Consider the following 17,791-nt stretch of genomic DNA (forward strand, 5'->3'; position numbering starts at 1 on the left):
AATGATGCTAAACTGTCTATATGAATTTGTTCTTCTATTGAATCAGTATGTATGTGTGTTTTCAGTGGGTGTCTTGTAGCTTCAAAATGTAGAACAGACCTAAAGAAGTGAGTAAGCCAGTGATTATATAATCAATCTATCTCATCTTTCATCTTATGCAGAAAGAGTAATAAATTAAAGTAATAAAGTAAATAAATCATTGCTGATTTAAGCAGGACTGACATATGATTGAACTACCTTTTCCTAAAAACCTGTCCCACTAAACCATCTACAGGTCACTCTTCTGTTGCAGGGCTAATGTTGTAACATTGTAGAATGTGGCACAGTGGAATCATTATGAGGATCTTCTGCCAGCTATTGGCTTAGGACTATTCTTCTTCTTTTGCATGTTTTTATTTATTTATTTGATGTGTGGACTTTAGCCACATCCACGTGGGAGGTTCCCCTCTTGTCTAGCTGCCAGCTATTTGAAGTTGAATACTGTTAGTGTGGGTTTGGAGCCCTTTTCGATGAGGACAGAAAGGGGGAAACTCTGGTGTGGAGAGGCAGGAAACAAAGGTGCTGGAGATCACATGAGGAGCTGGTTGAATTAGTTGTATGGGAAAAAGCACACCTTTATTGCAAATGGTTTTACCCTGGACTGGCCGGTTCTTTTTTAGTGGAAGGAAGATCCATTTTTAAGGGAATATGTGGAGTTTTTAAGAAAAAACTGGACTGGGAACTGATGCTAGCAACTTATGTATTATGAGAGTCAAAGGAGGAAAAGCCTACTGCACAATTAGTAGGTGACCAACCTGATGGAAGCACTAAGACCAAGAGATTGAAAGTGGCATTCCCAGGACTTGATGTAGAAACTCACTCCCACCAACACAAAGCTTTTTTAAGTGGAAGGTGGGTGGAAACTCTTTTAGGAAGCTACAAAATTAACATATGATTGACTGCTTATTTCGTTGAGTGACCATCTTTTCCTGTCTATGACCAAGCTGAAAACTCAGACCATGTTCTTAGGCCATGGACTGTGGACCGGAATTGCACTCCCAGTGCAGTAGTCTGCTATGAAAAGAAAAAAATGTATTGCTTATTTCCTGTGAGTGTGGTGGTTTTCTCCAGAGTGCTATTAGGATTTGTTTCCTTCTTATACCGAGACAACTTTTCCCCATTTTACATAGACTAATACATAGACAACTATTCAAGCCTACAGTCTGATAAGAATCACCAATAAAACTGCTTTTAAGTTGTGGGAGGAAGCCAAAGTACATGGGAAAGAAAAAAAAACCCACTCAGACACACTGAAAACATACAAGCTGCCTAGACTGGATTCAAATCCAGGACCAGAAGATCAAAATTTTAGCTGTAATCATGCTTATAGAATTGGGTTTTGTCCACTCAGCTGATGGCAGCATCAATAATTTGTATGAATAAAATGAAATGTGGCATCAGAAGGAGGATGTAAGGTCAGAAAGTTTAGGGAAAGTGCCCAATCTAAGAGTGGGGTGTGAGGATTTGATGTTTAAGGGTATTTACTGAAATGAATAAAAGGGGCTAGCTGCGGGATGCTGGTAGTGAAGAGGTCCAACAAAGTAAACCAACCAAAAATTGAGATGGCATGAGGAACACCAGCAAAGAAAATGAGCAATTGGTAAAAACTGGGAAACCGATTGGGGGCACACAAAGAATTAAGAAGATGATGGCAGGGGAAACTGATGAGGATGGCAAAAAAGATCAAAAACAAAGACAGGAAGCAAATGAAGAAAAAAAATCTCACTATAGCAGCTGTGATAACCAACAGAAAACAGGAAGTGGCTATAACAGAAGCACACAAATGCGCTTTAAAGGCTTTATGTTCCCCCGGAGGACACACCCATGCATACTTGATCAAGTCTCCTCTGTCCTTTCAACATGACCTTCTAGGTCAGGTCAGGTCAGAGTAGACCAGGAGGTACACATTAGAGAAATGAAAGAAGCCCATAGAGACATGCAGAAAGGGTCAGTGGGAAATAAAATGTAAAAAATAAAATAAAAATAACCCATGCAAGAGGCTTTGTGTTTTCTTTCGTGCGGATATGGTCTTGAAACTACACATGTGACAAACAAAAATCTATTCAGAGCTGCCAAACGTCAGTCTACATCTGCAGTGGGTGGAGCTCGCTCGGTTGTCATGAAGACCGAGGGTTGCCGTTGTGTGCACAAAAAGTATCGGCGTGGCTTTAAATTAATTTAATGAAATTTCCTTCATTTAGCCAGTGATGGAGTAGTATTATTGTTATTTTTTTATTTCCCAAAGAAAGTCGGAATTTTAAATTCACAGCAGCAAGAGAATCGCTCCAAACGGGTCTAAATGAAGCAGTAACAGCTGCCAGTGACTGTCAACAAATCCACTACACCCACTGCGAAGGACTGTGGAGAAGTTTCCTCATTATTTAACCTTTTTTTTCATCTGCACACATCTCTGACGTGAACGTAAGTCCCATATGGTCTAGCGGTTAGGATTCCTGGTTTTCACCCAGGCGGCCCGGGTTCGACTCCCGGTATGGGAACTCCTTTTCACAGTGTTCATGCTCACGCGGTTAAAAGATCTCTACCAATGAGAAAGGCGATGGAAAAAGTTTCTCCTCGTAAACACTAAGTGTGTTGTGTTTTCTGCTCCTTCCTGTTGTTATAGAATATAATGTTGAGGCATTTTCCTGCTGTTGTTGCTGGATGTTGGAGTTTTTGGCATACTGTTGTTGGACCCCACTTTACCTACACAAGTGCTTTAATTCAATACTTAATTCCAATTCCATAGAGGTGATTCTGTTCATCTGGATATCCTTACATGGATGACTGAGCGTGCCTCAAACCAAGTCTTCATGACATAGATTCAACAAGGTCCTGTAAACGTTCCTCAAAAGGTTTGGTCCAGATTGACATGACAACAGCAGAAGTTATCATTTCAGTATGGTTGCCAGTTGTACCGCCACGATGTGACTCTCCCATCACTTCCACCTCATCCTCCTAAAGGTGCTCTGTTGGCTCGAGGCTTGGTGACTGTGGGGGTGATTGGAGTTTGGCGAACTCATTGTCATGTTTAAGAAATCAGTAAGCAACAATATTCAGGTAGCCTTAGGCATTTAAAGGAAGAAAGCACTGTTGTGCACACAAACAAGCATAAACACCCATACCGTCAGGATAAAAGAGTAATCACAAATGAAAATAATAAATAGATAGGTAACAGTCCTGATGGTAGCAGCAATGTGTTTTCTTCACTGATCGTTTCTGCTACGAGCTCCACAAACTAACCCGCATGTTCCCCTTTGAAAATGTGGTGAAACGGGTACTGCGCTGGTCTGGAGGAGATGGGAGACAAGGCCAGAAGGCGCGCAATAAATTTCAGGTTGTTTTCCTCACCGCTTCTTTCGATGATGAGCTCTAGAACGAGTCCGATGAGTCCGCTTTAGCCCATCGACCAATCAGAAGTCGGTGCGCGTTGAATGCGAGGTGCAGCGGCGCCCTGTGATTGGCTGAGGTGGGTTTTTTCTAAAGGGGCGTATTTTTCAAGCCATCTTGACTGAATATTTAGCCTCATCCAAGGTACATTAATTTGATATCTTCAGGATTTCGGTGTCCCTAGTTTGATGACCACTATCGTTTGAAAGGTTAAAACCACACCAATGAAACCGGGTCGAGTTTGTGTGTTTAAGCGCAGTCACGGCGGAGAACGGGAGTGCTGAAGATGACGCTGTCGCTCCTGAAATTACCGGCTAGCTAAGCTAACGGCTAGCATGTCTGCCTTGATTGTAGTCTGTCAGTAGCTGACATTTAGCTTGGTGCAGTTTTTCTGTCGGGCACTCGCACTGCAGAGGACGACTGAACAAGGTAAACAACTCTGGTGTGTTTTTTAAAGGGCACTTTCAGGACTGATAGGAAAATCAGCCTTTCTGTCACACGGCATCCGTGTGTCCTGTCCGACCGAGAAACGTTATCACATCGGCAAAGAGACGGTCTTTTTTTTTTTTTTGCAGGGGTCTGGACTACAAAGCAATACCCGAAAACGTTGCACGTTTGCACTCTCGTGATCTAAAGCATTCATGCAATGTAATATGCATTCGGACTCGGTGCATACAGTGCACCTGCTCTCTGGCTGCTGTTTGCATGTATAATTGGGCTGCTAATCAACTTGCAATACAGTCGTTGTCTCTGCTGTTGTGCGCCTAAAATGGCTGACAGATGTTAGATACTCGGGTTGGTATTTAGCGCGCTTCAACCTAACTAGGCACAGCAACAAGGGGGTAGAAAAAAAAACATGGTGCTAGCGTTTTATTGGTGGGCGAGACTTGTGCTCGCGTTACGGACTCCCCTTTTGACCAATGGTGAGAGAGGCGAGATGCAAGCAGTGCAAGTTACTGTAGTTGTGTTTGTGCAACATGAGTGCTTACTGTGTTATTACAGAGCACAGCACCCGAGCTGACCCCCTTTTACCCTGTAATTATTTACACAGGAATAAAAAAGAAAACACCAATAAACAGAATAAAGCAAGCTTTTAGGGCAGAATTAATTAAAAAAAACCACGTTAATGGATACATAAAACCTATATATTCTCATTATGTCTTTATAACGTGTTTTAGGGGCTTTATTTTTCTTACTCTGGAAATGTGGTGATAAAAATATATGTAATGTGTGAATGCTGGGTGTGACCCTTAATTTACATACACAAAACCACATTAAGAGCCACAGGCATACAAAAACTACTTTACCTGGCAGAGCAGATTATTGAGTGTTGCTTTATATTGGTCGGTAAATTTTGCAAATTATTCCCGAATATCGGAAAAGTGCAATAATAATGAAAATAATAGAAAAATAAATGGGCCCCTGTCAAATTGGATTCATTGTTAGTGCACAATTGGTACAGTGCAACATCAAGTCAAATCACTTTACTGCCATTTGAACCATATACAGGTAATGCTGTACATAAATTGGTGCACCATAAATTACCTTCCACATGACCAAAATTGCAGCCAAAAATTATATGTAACGTTTTGCTTGTCTTGTAGAAATAAAATTAAACAGACAGTTTTAATGTGAAATGCTTTCATTGTTAATCCAAACAACGTGATCTCAGTGACTAAATAAGACAGAGATAGAGCATTAAAAGAATATGTATTTTGGGTAGGGGGCTTTTTAGTCTTTATTTGGTAGGATAGTAGAAAGAAGACAACAAAAACTGAACCCAGGCCTCCACATTAGCCATATGCCAAAGGAGTCGCCTGCTTAACCCAGTGAGCTTAATCAGGACCAAAGATGATTTGAAATCTGTAATGGCAGAAGTGGCAGTCAACCAGTTGTTTTATTGTCTGACGCACATGCACGACTGAGGTTCATGATAGTTTCAGCTGTATCGCAGCAGGCGTTTCTACTTGCTTTTTGTACAATCTACTGTACAATATAAAGCGCCTTGAGGCGACTGTTGTTGTGATTTGGCGCTATATAAATAAAATTGAATTGAATTGAATTTTGCAGCAAAGCGTTCGGATCGTGTCTGCACTCTGGATGAATCCTTAAGGGAAGCTGTGTTGTTTTGAATTTTTGCAAATGTGTAGTAGAAAAAATGGCTATTTTGCCTTGTTAGGGTATCAAAATAGCTGCCTAAATGAGTTACCAAGGTGGCTACTGAGTGGCGAAAGTTGCTTGTAGAAGAAATTTGGTGATATGTTGTTTTTTGTTTTCACTAATCTTAATATAGGCACTCTGTTTTTCTCCCCTAAGCTTTTATATCTTCCATGCTCTCCAATGTGAATATACAGCAGCTACAGTAAATCTTTGCATATAATTTCACAAAGTACCAAATAGTGTTGACGCTGCAATTTCAATCGTTGCATTAAACATTTTTCTTCTCTATTTCTAAGGGCGCTAGTGCAAAGTCCCATGCAGAAGACGAGGAGGTGGGAATGCGAGGCAGTTGTTAGCAGACTCAGCATGGGTAGGGGTCGAGGCAGAGGGAGAGGAAGGGGCAGGGGTACATCTGGCCAGTTGCGGCCCCCCTCCCCTTACAGACTGCAGCTCTCTCCATCCAGGGAGACTTTGACATACGCTCAGGCTCAGAAAATAGTGGAAGTGGACCTAGATGGAAGACTCCATCGGATTAACATCACAGATCCTCTGCCAGTTATCACAGAGGACGAGATGATGGCCCAGGACATTGCAGAGTGCAACAGTAACAAGGAGAACAGTGAGCAGACACAGAGTAAAACCAGGACGTGGAGGAAACCCGCAAACGGCAAAAACAGGAGGAGTGGTAAAAACACATCAAACCAGAACCAGCGCTCCAGCTCTAATCAGCACACAGGATCGGCTTTTTCCTTTCAGCAGCCGGCCCTCCAAACACCTCTGCCTGAGCCGACCTTCCGCGTGCTGAGTTCGGTTTCCCCCACAGAGGCGCCTCCTCTCCCGGCAGCCTACTATCGTTACATAGAAAAATCTGGGGAGGAGCAGGACAGCGTGGCAGAGTACGACATGGACGAGGAGGACCTCGCCTGGCTGGAGATGGTGAACCAGAAGAGGGTGTCCGATGGCCATGCATCCGTATCTCCGGACACTTTTGAGCTGCTCATCGACCGCCTGGAGAGGGAGTCCATCTTGGAGTCCCGCAGCCAGGCTCTGTCCCAGAATGCTGTCGACGAGGACGCCTTCTGCTGCGTCTGCTTGGATGACGAATGTCTGAACAGTAACGTCATCCTGTTCTGTGACATCTGTAACCTGGCCGTCCACCAGGAGTGTTACGGTGTGCCCTACGTCCCCGAGGGCCAGTGGCTGTGCCGCTGCTGCCTGCAGTCCCCCTCCCGCCCTGTAGACTGTGTTCTCTGTCCCAACCGAGGAGGTGCCTTCAAACAGACAAGTGATGGGCGTTGGGCCCATGTTGTCTGTGCCATATGGATCCCAGAAGTTTGCTTTGCCAACACGGTGTTCCTTGAGCCCGTGGAGGGGGTCAGTAACATCCCTCCCGCTCGTTGGAAGCTCACCTGCTACCTGTGTAAGCAGAAAGGCAGAGGAGCCTCCATTCAGTGCCACAAAGCCAACTGTTACAGGGCTTTTCACGTCACCTGCGCCCAGAAGGCTGGCTTGTTCATGAAGATAGACCCAGTCCGGGAGACAGGTGTTAACGGCACCACCTTCTCCGTGAAGAAGACCGCTTTCTGTGAGCATCACTCTCCTGTTGGGTCTCGGCGAGACGGGTCTGGAGATGAGTCGGTGGAAGGGAGGCTCGTGGGGGGCAGGGGTAATCGGGGTCAGCGGTCTTATACTCAGAGTCCCCCCTCATCACCAAACAAGAAAGCTACCAAAGGACAAAAGAAGAAGAATTCAAAAGGGTCTGGTGGGTCACGTCGCTCCAATATTCCTGTGCTGCTGGTGCCTCAGATCCCGTCGCACAGGTGTGTCATTTGCATACTGTACAAATTTCCATAGTTTACCATTTGCTGTCTGATTTTAATCTATGTCACTGAGAGATTTTTACAGATAGCCTTATCATAATGTCACTATCCAGTGGTTATAATGTTAATACTAGTATTTTAATCTATAAACTCTCACGTTGTGTCTCAACAGGCTGAACAAGATCTGCACAGGAGCTGAAGTCCAGAGAAAGAACCAGTTCATGCAGCGGCTTCATAACTACTGGTTGCTGAAACGACAGTCGCGAAATGGGATGCCTTTAATACGGCGGCTTCATTCCCACCTACAGGCCCACAGGACTGCAGAGCAGGTGAGGAGAGACGTCATCAAATGTACCTATAACACAACAGTGACTGTTCAGTAATAACTGCACTGCAGTGGTGTGTAAATGACTGAGCACAAATGAAAATAAACAGTCTACATTTTTAGCATTCACACATGTGACTGCAAACGCAGCACCTGTGGTTTTGCCATCGCTGACCCATGTGACTGTAGTTAGATCTCTCACTTCTGTAAAGCTGGTGTCTGTACTGATAGCAGCAGAAACAATATGTGTCACGGCTGCCGAGGCGAGCCGTGTGGAGTTGGAAAAAGGACCCAAGAGCAAGCAGTGTATGAAAAGATTAGTGGAGTTTATTTACAAGGTGTCAGTGGCAGGAACAGAAAACGAATAATGAGACAAACTAACGGAAACCTAAACTGGGAAAACTAAAGAGCAACTAGAAATCCACAGGACACGGGGTGAAAGGCAGAGAGACGCAGACTGACGGAGGATACAAAAACGCAGAGAGACACAGATGAATGCAGAAAAGCGCGGACTTACATGGAGTAATACAGACGAACCAGCAACAGGCAGGAGAACACACAGGGCTTAAATACACACACACCAGTAATCAGGGGATAAGAGACAGGAGGGCAACACAGCTGGGAGAAATCAGAGCTGACGGGACAGGGGAAATGTAAACTGAACACACTCACATCAGACATGAACCTTCAGAATAAAACAGGAAATTAACAGACAGAGAACCAGACAGGACACTGAACTTGACAGGCAGACTCATGAGCAGACACAATAACACCATGGACAGACAGAGGGAACACAGAGAAGTGGGAGCAGGCAGGCAAAGAACAGAAACCTAACAAATGGCAAAATAACAACAGAATACACACTCGGAATGAACAAAAGCATAAGGAAACACAAAACACTGAGTCCTCAGACTCAGGACCATGACAATATGAATGCAGCTGAGTGTTTAAATTATATAAATGACAAAATAAAATGAAATATTTCTATTCTGCTGTCAGTGGAGGATGTAACTGGTGTCTGAGGCCTTCAGAGAGTCTGTTCAGATCAGAATCAGCCAAGTCACGGGAATAAAATCACTTCACACCTTATTCTCCATCCTCACACACTGAAATCCAACATAAGCCCAGACATCACACTTTGCAGTGGCTGATTTTGAATATGGCAAGCTTCCACAAAATCCTTCACAGTTCTGCTGCTGCTGCTGGGCAATGTGTCGAGATGGCCTGTAAAATGTTGTGAAAATGTGTCGTTAGTTATTATCAGAGATGGCAAAGATGTCCTACGCAATACACAGCTGATAAGAGATGTGTTCACAGTTGCTAAGTTGGTAAATATACTTTATTTCAACTCACGTTCTTTTGGTTTCTTTTAAACTTTTATAACAACTTTGGATGTGCAGCTTGTGTAGATCCTAGGGCTGCACAATTAATCGTTAGAAAATCGCGATTCATACTTATTTGCGATCTCATTTCCAAATGACAACGATTAAAAAAAAAAGAAAAATGACAACGACGACTGTACCGCATTTTGATCCGGGACATAATCTGCATGAAAACAAGCGCTCACTCTTCCTGCTCAACAAATGACAAGGGCGGAGCCTTATACCACGTGATACAGAAGCTGTGCCGTGTGATGCTAAAATTAGCAGGGAAAAAACAACGGAGAGCACGTCAGGGATGACGAGAAAGTGACAGGAGAAAATCCGTCCCGGTCAACCACCCAAACATCAATAACGGGAACCTTATACAGCGCTTCCCTATACACGTCGAACTCCCGCAGGCACAAAGAAATAACGGAGGCTATCACTTATCACCTGACCAAAGATATGGCTCCCATCAACACTGTGCAAAAAGAGGGATTTAGGAAAATGATCAACACCCTAGACAAACGCTACACAGTGCCGTCCCGCAACTATTTTTCTATTGTTGCACTACCTGCTCTATACACGCAGCGTCGAGCAACGGTGGAGACGGAATTTCAAGCAGTACAACAACAAAACGTGAGACATTTGTTGTTTTTATGTTTATTTATTGTTTTTACGTTCAGTCTCAACTGTTACGAAGTTGATGTGCAGTTAATAAGTGCAATAAATATTTATACTGGAAAAGAAAATCGTGAGAGAATCGTGATCTCAATTCTAAGCCAAAAAATCGTGATTCTCATTTTATGCAAAATCGTGCAGCCCTAGTAGATCCCCAAAACTTGATGCTGTTCATCTGGACAGAGAGAACTAAAGAGAGACAAAAAGAATAATTATGGTGTTTTTTTTAAAGCTTTTTCTATCATTTTCAGAGGGAGCCTGATGAAAAGCTGAGTGCCGCGCGAGAGGAGCTGCGATACTGGCAAAAGTTGAGGCAAGACCTGGAAAGAGCGAGACTTTTGGTGGAGCTCATCCGCAAGAGGGAGCGGCTAAAGAGAGAGCAGGTGTGTTTAAAAGGAAGTCTGAGACAAGTTTATAGACCAAACATTAAATGTTTTCATTTAAGAAATCACCAGCTGATGAGGAGAAATTAACATAACAGTTCGAGGGAGCATGAATTTCTGTTCCCCGCAGCATTTGTCATTCTTTTGCACCCCGCAGAGTGACCTTGTATTCTCCCCTGTGTGATTATGTCACCACACACAGATGAAAATTCAGCAGGCTGCTCTTGAGCTGAAGTTGACTCCTGCGCTGGTGCTTCTGAGATCCACCCTGGAGCAACTACAAGAGAAGGACACAGCCAAAATCTTCTCTCAGCCCGTCAATCTGTCAGAGGTCGGTGCAGTTAGACAGCAGCCTGTTCTGAATGCACTCTTCACTCAGCAGCATGGCTACTTTGACTGTACTGTGACTCTGCTGACATTCCTTTTTTCTGTGATTCGCCGAGGTCCCAGATTACCTGGAGTTTATTACCCAACCCATGGACTTCTCCACTATGCGCACCAAACTGGAGGGACATGCCTACTGTTCCATCACTGACCTAGAAGAGGACTTCGACCTCATGATCTCGAACTGCCTCAAGTACAACTCCAAGGACACCATGTTCCACAGAGCAGCCTTACAACTGCGGGAGGTGGGAGGTGCCGTTCTCCGCCACGCCCACAGGCAGTCTCAGAGCATCGGCCTGGACCCCAGTACAGGCATGCACCTGCCAGAGGCTCCAAACAAACATGGCTTCTACAACTGTACATGGGATGATGGTGAGTTGAGCACGGGACATAGATCACATCTTTTCTTGGATGTAACCCTCAGGCTTCATTTGTTCATCTGGCTTTTTTTTTCTTTCCTCCTTCTTGTTTTTGTGGTTGTAATCTCTGTAGTTGACTCTCTGTTGGACCCAGAGAACAGACTGCACTTAACCACAGAGGAGCAACTAAAGGCCTTACTGGATAAACTGGACGTAGTCGCATCCATGCGTACCAGCGGCGGTCGCACCAAGCGCATTAGGCTGCTGCGCCGAGAGATCAACACTCTGAGGCAGAAGATGAACCAGCAGCAAAGTGCTCAGTCTGTGAATGGCATTGAGAAGGTGGATGAAGGAAAGGAAGAAGAGGGAGAGGAGGAGGAGGAAGACGAGGCGGAGAAGAAGAAGGAAAAGAAAAGGGAGAAGACAAATGTGGAGAATGGACTATTGACAGCAGTGTCAAATCCTAAAGCAGGTAATTAAGCCAGTAATTGTGCAGTTTATACATAATTACTATTACTTATTATTGTTTTTTTAATAAAATTCATAGAGTCTAATTTCTGGCTTTTTTCAGTTTTAATTTAGCAAAGTTAAATTCTCACACTGGAAAATCTGCATCCAGTGAAGATTTTAGGTGATGAATTACTTGTAAGATGAAAAAAAAAAATTCTCTTTTACCCAGATGACTCTCCACCTGTGCTAGAGCTTACCTGCCCAGTATCATCACCGCTGCCAGGCGATGCTCCCCTGGAGCCCCCTATCCTGGGCATTGTAACGGGAGGACGAAGGTCACCTGGACGTTCCTACAAACGTCAGAGGTCCTCCCGGAGTGGAAGCAAAAGCCAAGGCGAAGATGAGGCTGAAGTCGGAGAAACGCCTTCTTCGGAACCAGACGCTGTTCACGAGGTCACGCCACTGGGCACGCCTCCAACACTGTCTCTGGTCGGAGTCGGTCGTCGCACGTCAGTTTTGTTTAAGAAAGCAAAAAATGGCGCGCGAATGGTGAAGAACAAGTCCCTTCCACAACAGAACGGTAAAACCTCTGAGGCTAAAAGCAACGGGTTGGATAGCACCGCCACCAGCCCGAATTCACCCAGTGTGAACAACATCACCACATTACCTCCTACCCCAAACGCCTCCCCAGCACCTCCTTCTCCCTCCTCACACCGCCTGAGGTCTAGAGGCCACAGCTCAGAAAGTGAGGCAGACAAACTCCCTCCTCCGCCCACAGAAGGAGGTAAGGACCGGATGGATCACTGCATTACAGATATTTGATTTTCTAAAGAAAACAGGGGGAAGAAAGTCTGTATTTGTCACCATGTGGTTTGTGGTGTTGCTAGGCCTGACAAATGGAAAGCACAGCTCTGCAGAACACGATGAAGACGACTCCAACCTAAGGTGAGTATGAGTAGGACAGGAAAAACTAGTGCTGAACTGAAGCATGCATGTTTTTTTCCATAAATTTGACTTGAATTTAAAAAGGTCCTTCTTGTTTTGGTTTCCACTCCTCTCTGCAGTGTCTCCCCTCCCAAACGCAGTCGGGGTAAACCTGCTTTGGCTAAAGTTCCTAGCAGCGAGAACGGAGACATCTCCGGATCTGGTGTGTATCACGAGAAGACAAAACACAGTGAAATGGCTCTGTTTTCTGTTTAGATTAGTAATTTATGAGCCTACACACATAAAAAAAATACACATTTCATTTTATTCTCAGTTTGGGCTCAGGATCTGTCATGAATACAAATTAATTGCATGTATTGGGATATCCTGTTCACAGGAAAGTCTACACTTCTGTCTTTAGATAGCGAGACTAAACTTGCACCACTGGACCTAGTCTGGGCCAAATGCAGGGGATATCCATCGTATCCGGCAATGGTGAGGATGCATTCAATCTTACACTCCATGGTCTAAATCAGGGATGTCAAACTCATTTTACATCGCGAGCTGCATACAATGCACTTTGATATTAAATGGGCCGGACCAAAAAAAACTCCTCTTTCCATCAACCTAAACAAGTTTCATTACTCATTATAAAAATGGTTGTAGATGGTGTTTACTTATTACTAAATTAAACTCTTATGTGGTGATTTTCCACTCTCCCATTTACACAAGCACTTTCTTCTATGCTGTAGTGCTTTCTGTCTAACAATCACCCACATGGCACGAAGGAGCAACCTCCTAAACTGCAGCCACCCCACATTACTTGGGTGTAGTATGATTGGAGTTTTTGTCGGGCAGTCTCCTGCCCCCTGGCCTTATGTTTGACAGCCTTGGTCTAGATAAACGTTGTTCCTGTGTTGCTAAATGTGCCGTATATGACATAATCTGCTGTTACAGATTGTTGATCCTGACATGCCCCAGGAAGGACTTCTCCACAATGGCATACCCATTCCCGTGCCTCCTCTGGAGGTGCTCAAACTTGGTGAATGGAGGCAAATGGAGGAAGACCAGAAGCTCTTCTTAGTGCTCTTTTTTGACACCAAAAGAACTTGGTGAGATTCACACAGTCAGGGATAAACTCATGTTGAATTTTAGTGTTAGTCTTTGTCACCTAAATTTAAAATGTAAAATGAAAAGAAAAAAAAATGTCCCTCTTCATTTTCAGGCAATGGCTCCCTCGTAACAAACTACTGCCGCTGGGAATGGACGACACTGTAGACAAGCTGCGGTTAATGGAAGGCAAAAAACCCAGCGTTCGCAAGTCTGTGCACACTGCTTATGACCGAGCTATGGTACATTTAAACCACGTGAGAGGAAATCTTAACTTCACACCCTCCAATTTTATATAAAATTTAAAAAATACAATTTATATAAAATTTAATTTTAAAGATTTTATCATCTTAAATAAGCTGCCTGGTTGTGTGTACAAAGCTTCTTCAATGCTCTTAAAAAATTTGGGAAAGTAAAACAAACGCTTCCCAACAGGTGTAGTATTTGAAGGTTATCTGCATAAAAAGTTTTTTTAAAACTGATTTTTGAAATGAGGAGGGGAAAAAGTGCTTTTTTGTAGATTTACTTGTTCATTTATTTGTGTACGTTTTTTTAAAATTGTTTTCCACAACCACTGTTGCTACGTGTTCATATAAAGATTTTATTTTAGGCCAAAGTGAGTCGAGACTTTCGTGAGAAAAGTGTAATTATTTAATCGTGAATGGGATTTTCTTGATTGAAAATATATTTAGATTGTATTTGCCATTGAAACGTCACTGTGTATACTGAAGTGTGAAAGTCCCACTTAACATTCACGTCATATCTGGACTTGGACAGCTATGGACACGGGTTTGTCTTCAAGAGTTCTCTATAATAACAATAATAATATCATTTGCATGTTGTTGTTTGCATGTTGCAGGTGATGTATAAGCTGCTCCTTCAGATCCTCTGTTTGTTCAGTTACTATGAGTTTTGTTCCATTAATATTCAGAGAGATAGACTGGTGCAGTGTTGCTGAAGCTGTCGGTTTATCAGTGGACCTTATTTTCCCGCCCTCTTCTACAGCCACAAGCTGCAGGTGGTGAGATCAAGATTGTGGATACAAGTGGTGGTAAAGAGCTTCCTCCGAGGGGTTTTTGGATCTCTCTTAGCAACAAGGAGAGAAGCTCCTTTATTCCAGAGGAGGTCGGAGTAGCTTCTTCATATTGAAAGGAGCCAGTTGAGGTGGTTCAGGCATCTGTCATGACGCCTCCTGGATGCCTCTTTTGTGACATGTTTAGGCCACTTCCAACTGGAAGGAGGACCTGGACACACGAGAGAGATTAAGAATGTCTCAGGGTCTCCTTCAGAACAGCTGGGAGTGGGAGGTTGGGGGGGATCTCTGCTTAGACTCGTTTCTCTGACCAAGATAAGCAGCAATGCATGGGAGGATAATATTCATGGTATTACATCAAAGCCGTTACTGCAGGCATTCACATTGAAATTATATCAGAAGGGGCGCAAATAACTTTTTCTTTTTTTTTTGGTAACATTTGACTCCGGGACTTTGTTTTTCATGTGCTCATGTTTATTCAGCAGTTCTGGGAATTACTTGGTGCATGCACGATAACCATGCATCATTTGTTCTCTGACTGATATTGCTGAGCATCTGGCTACACCTGAATGCTGCAGGTAGTTGGAAGTCTCAGTGAGCTCTCTCGCTGTATCCTGTAATCTTCCAGTCATTCTTGGATATATATTTATATTTTTTCCTCCTCCTTCCTGAAAAGGGTCACTTCAGAGTCACGTCACCTGAGTTGAATTAAAAAAATATATAAAGGGAATTTATCTGTTATAACAGCGTTTTATATTTGAGCACAAAATTAAAAGTTTTTTGAAATAGATTTTTAAAAAAAAACTTTTTCAGGGATGAGGCTTAGGCTTTGGAAACGAGCACTAAAAATATTTTTTTATTTTACTATATTTTGAAAAACAAATTGAATTGAGCATTAAAGGAACAAGTGATTCCATTTGCTCCGAGGTCCCAAACTCTCAGTCCAGCTATGACGTGTCGTTGGTGAGACTTTAGAGTGTTTACTTAATTTTTCCATATTGTGAAACTGTACGGTGATATGAGAATGTCGGCGTACCCGGTGCAGCTACCTGGTTAGTTAGATGTGAAGTCACTACAGAGGTGAGATGGTTTGTGGGGGAGGGAGGGGCAAAAAGAAAAAAGTCTACTGCGATCCTCACTCGAGAATTTGCACTTGAATGCAAATGTGGCTGAGGAAACTTGAAAAGCACAAATGGTTACTTTTAAGGATTGGATTGGTGACTCCTGGAGCCATATGTGTGGCAAAACCTTGTGTGTGTGCGTGCGTGCGTGCGTGAGAGTGTGTGTGTGTGTACAGCTTATACATACATGTGTACAACCTCAGTGTAGTAAAAGTGCATGTGTATAGTTTTGTAAATATGTAAATGTATGTTTATATCGGCTTACATGAAGTAATTTAAGGAATGCAAAAATCGAGTTTAGATTTTAATTTATAATTTGTGGCAGTTGAGAGTGTTATTTAAAAAGTTAAATATTGAAAAGATTTATGTATGATGCTACGTAGCTCTTTGTAACAGTGATGGTATTCGCCAACATATGGAACATATTCTCTAAAAGCGAGGAGGCACAAGACCTTAACTCTGTGGGCAGAAGCTGCTGCACCTGCCTGCAAGTTTTGTTCGTTTTTTTTCCCTTGGTGGCACAGGAGATTTTTGATCTTGTCATTTAAATTGTATTGCAAGATCTATAATCTGCCCGAGACAATATTTTCTCACACAACAATAAATGCTGTTTGAAACAGTTTAATGTGCGTAGCGTGTTTTATTTTTATTCGTTTTAGTGAATTAAATGTATTGTTTGAAGATAAATCTAAATGGAAGTAAATCATCTACTAAGACGTCCTTCCACACGGCTAATAAATATATTAGCAGTGTGTAGCACATTTCTACATTGTAGGTACGTACTGAAGACATCAAATATATGAAGCAAGATTTATGATAATGTAGCAGAGAAAAAATTGAAATCAAGTTAACAGCACCTCAGATTAGAGCCCAGATAAATGCCACACAGAGTTCCAGTAGCAGACACATCTCTACATCAACTGTTCAGAGGAGACAGCGAATGAGGCCTTTATGGCCAAATAGCTGCTAAGAAACCACAACTAAGGAAAAGCAACAAGCAGAAGAGATTTGTGGCCCAGAAACACAAGCAATGGACATTAGACCAGTGGAAGTCTGTGCTTTGGTCTAATGAGTCAAAATCTGAGATGTTTGGTTTTGCCTGTCATGTCTTTGAGCGACGCAGAAAAAGTGAACGGATGATCTCTACATGCATGATTCCCACTGTGAAGCATGGAGGAAGTGGTGTGATGGATGCTGCTTTGCTGGTGACACTGTTGGGGATTTATTCCAAATTGAAGGCACACTGAACCAGCATGGCTACCACAGGCATCCTGCAGCGACATGCCATCCCATCCGGTTTGCGTTTAGTTGGACCATCATTTATTTTTTAACAGGACAATGACCCCAAACACACCTCTAGGCTGTTTAAGGGCTATTTGCCCAAGACGAGTGCTGCCGAATGGCCTGGCCTCCAGAGTCACCAGACCTAAAACCAATCGAGATGGTTTGGGATGAGATGGATCGCAGAGTGAAGGCAAAGTGAACAACAAGTGCTCATCATCTCTGGGAACTCCATCAAGACTGTTGGAAAACCACTTCAGGTGACAAACCTCATGAAGCTCATCGAGGGAATGCCGAGAGCGTGCACAGCAGTGATCGAAGGGTGGATAGTTTGAAGAATCTAAACTATAGAACGTGTTTTGAGTTATTTCACACTTTTTTGTTTACTACATAATTCCATATGTGTTCATTCATAGTTTTGATGCCTTCAGTGACAATGTACAATGTAAATAGTCATGAAAATAAAGAAAAAACATTGAATGACAAGGCGTGTCCAAACTTTTTATTTTAATAAAAAAATATATATTTTAATAGAACTTGGAAATCTGTTCTGAAGGGCTTCCACCTTTTACTTAATGTTGTGATTTGATGCTATATAAATAAAATTTAATAGTGCAAAATTCAACAACAGCTGCAACCAGAAGGGAGTGAGTGGACCACCAAAGGAGGGAAGATGGTGTTCTCTATTGCATCAGTACTTCTTCATATCTAGTATGTATGGAGAGTGACAGTTTGAATGGAACAAGCTGCATTAGGTCTCTTATTTAGAGAACCAAGGTTCCAACGTAACCAAACATCCAGAGACTTTTAAGCCATAGGACTGGAAGACACTTACAGGAAGTTCATTCAGCCTTTTTTTTTTTTCCTTTTTCCAGTTTTAAGCACATAAATAAATCACACATATGACACAAAACTATTTCTGTTTATTAGCTGAAAATTCTGCCTTTGTAAAACATACCTTGAAATGATGTTA

General features: G+C 42.8%; 1 protein-coding gene across 3 annotated transcripts; it reads left to right on the plus strand.

Moving 5' to 3' along the window:
- The first annotated feature begins 3,532 nt into the window (after nt 1–3,532).
- brpf3a (bromodomain and PHD finger containing, 3a) lies at nt 3,533–16,149 on the plus strand. 3 transcript variants are annotated; one of them, XM_080891808.1, is made up of 13 exons: nt 3,533–3,855; nt 5,883–7,406; nt 7,579–7,735; nt 10,025–10,156; nt 10,359–10,487; nt 10,600–10,912; nt 11,033–11,371; nt 11,579–12,133; nt 12,237–12,294; nt 12,414–12,496; nt 12,671–12,768; nt 13,231–13,385; nt 13,499–16,149. In XM_080891808.1, exons 2-13 carry the CDS (start codon nt 5,902–5,904, stop codon nt 13,680–13,682), a joined length of 3,708 nt encoding a protein of 1,235 aa, XP_080747934.1. In that variant the 5' UTR covers nt 3,533–3,855; nt 5,883–5,901; the 3' UTR covers nt 13,683–16,149. The 3 variants fall into 3 exon arrangements, with proteins under 3 accessions (XP_080747934.1, XP_080747936.1, XP_080747935.1); XM_080891810.1 differs by having other exon boundaries at nt 12,695–12,768; XM_080891809.1 differs by having other exon boundaries at nt 11,600–12,133.
- Nucleotides 16,150–17,791: the final 1,642 nt, after the last annotated feature.

Source organism: Rhamphochromis sp. 'chilingali' (genome assembly GCF_963969265.1).
Source record: "Rhamphochromis sp. 'chilingali' genome assembly, chromosome: 9".
Classification (NCBI taxonomy): Eukaryota; Metazoa; Chordata; class Actinopteri; order Cichliformes; family Cichlidae; genus Rhamphochromis; species Rhamphochromis sp. 'chilingali'.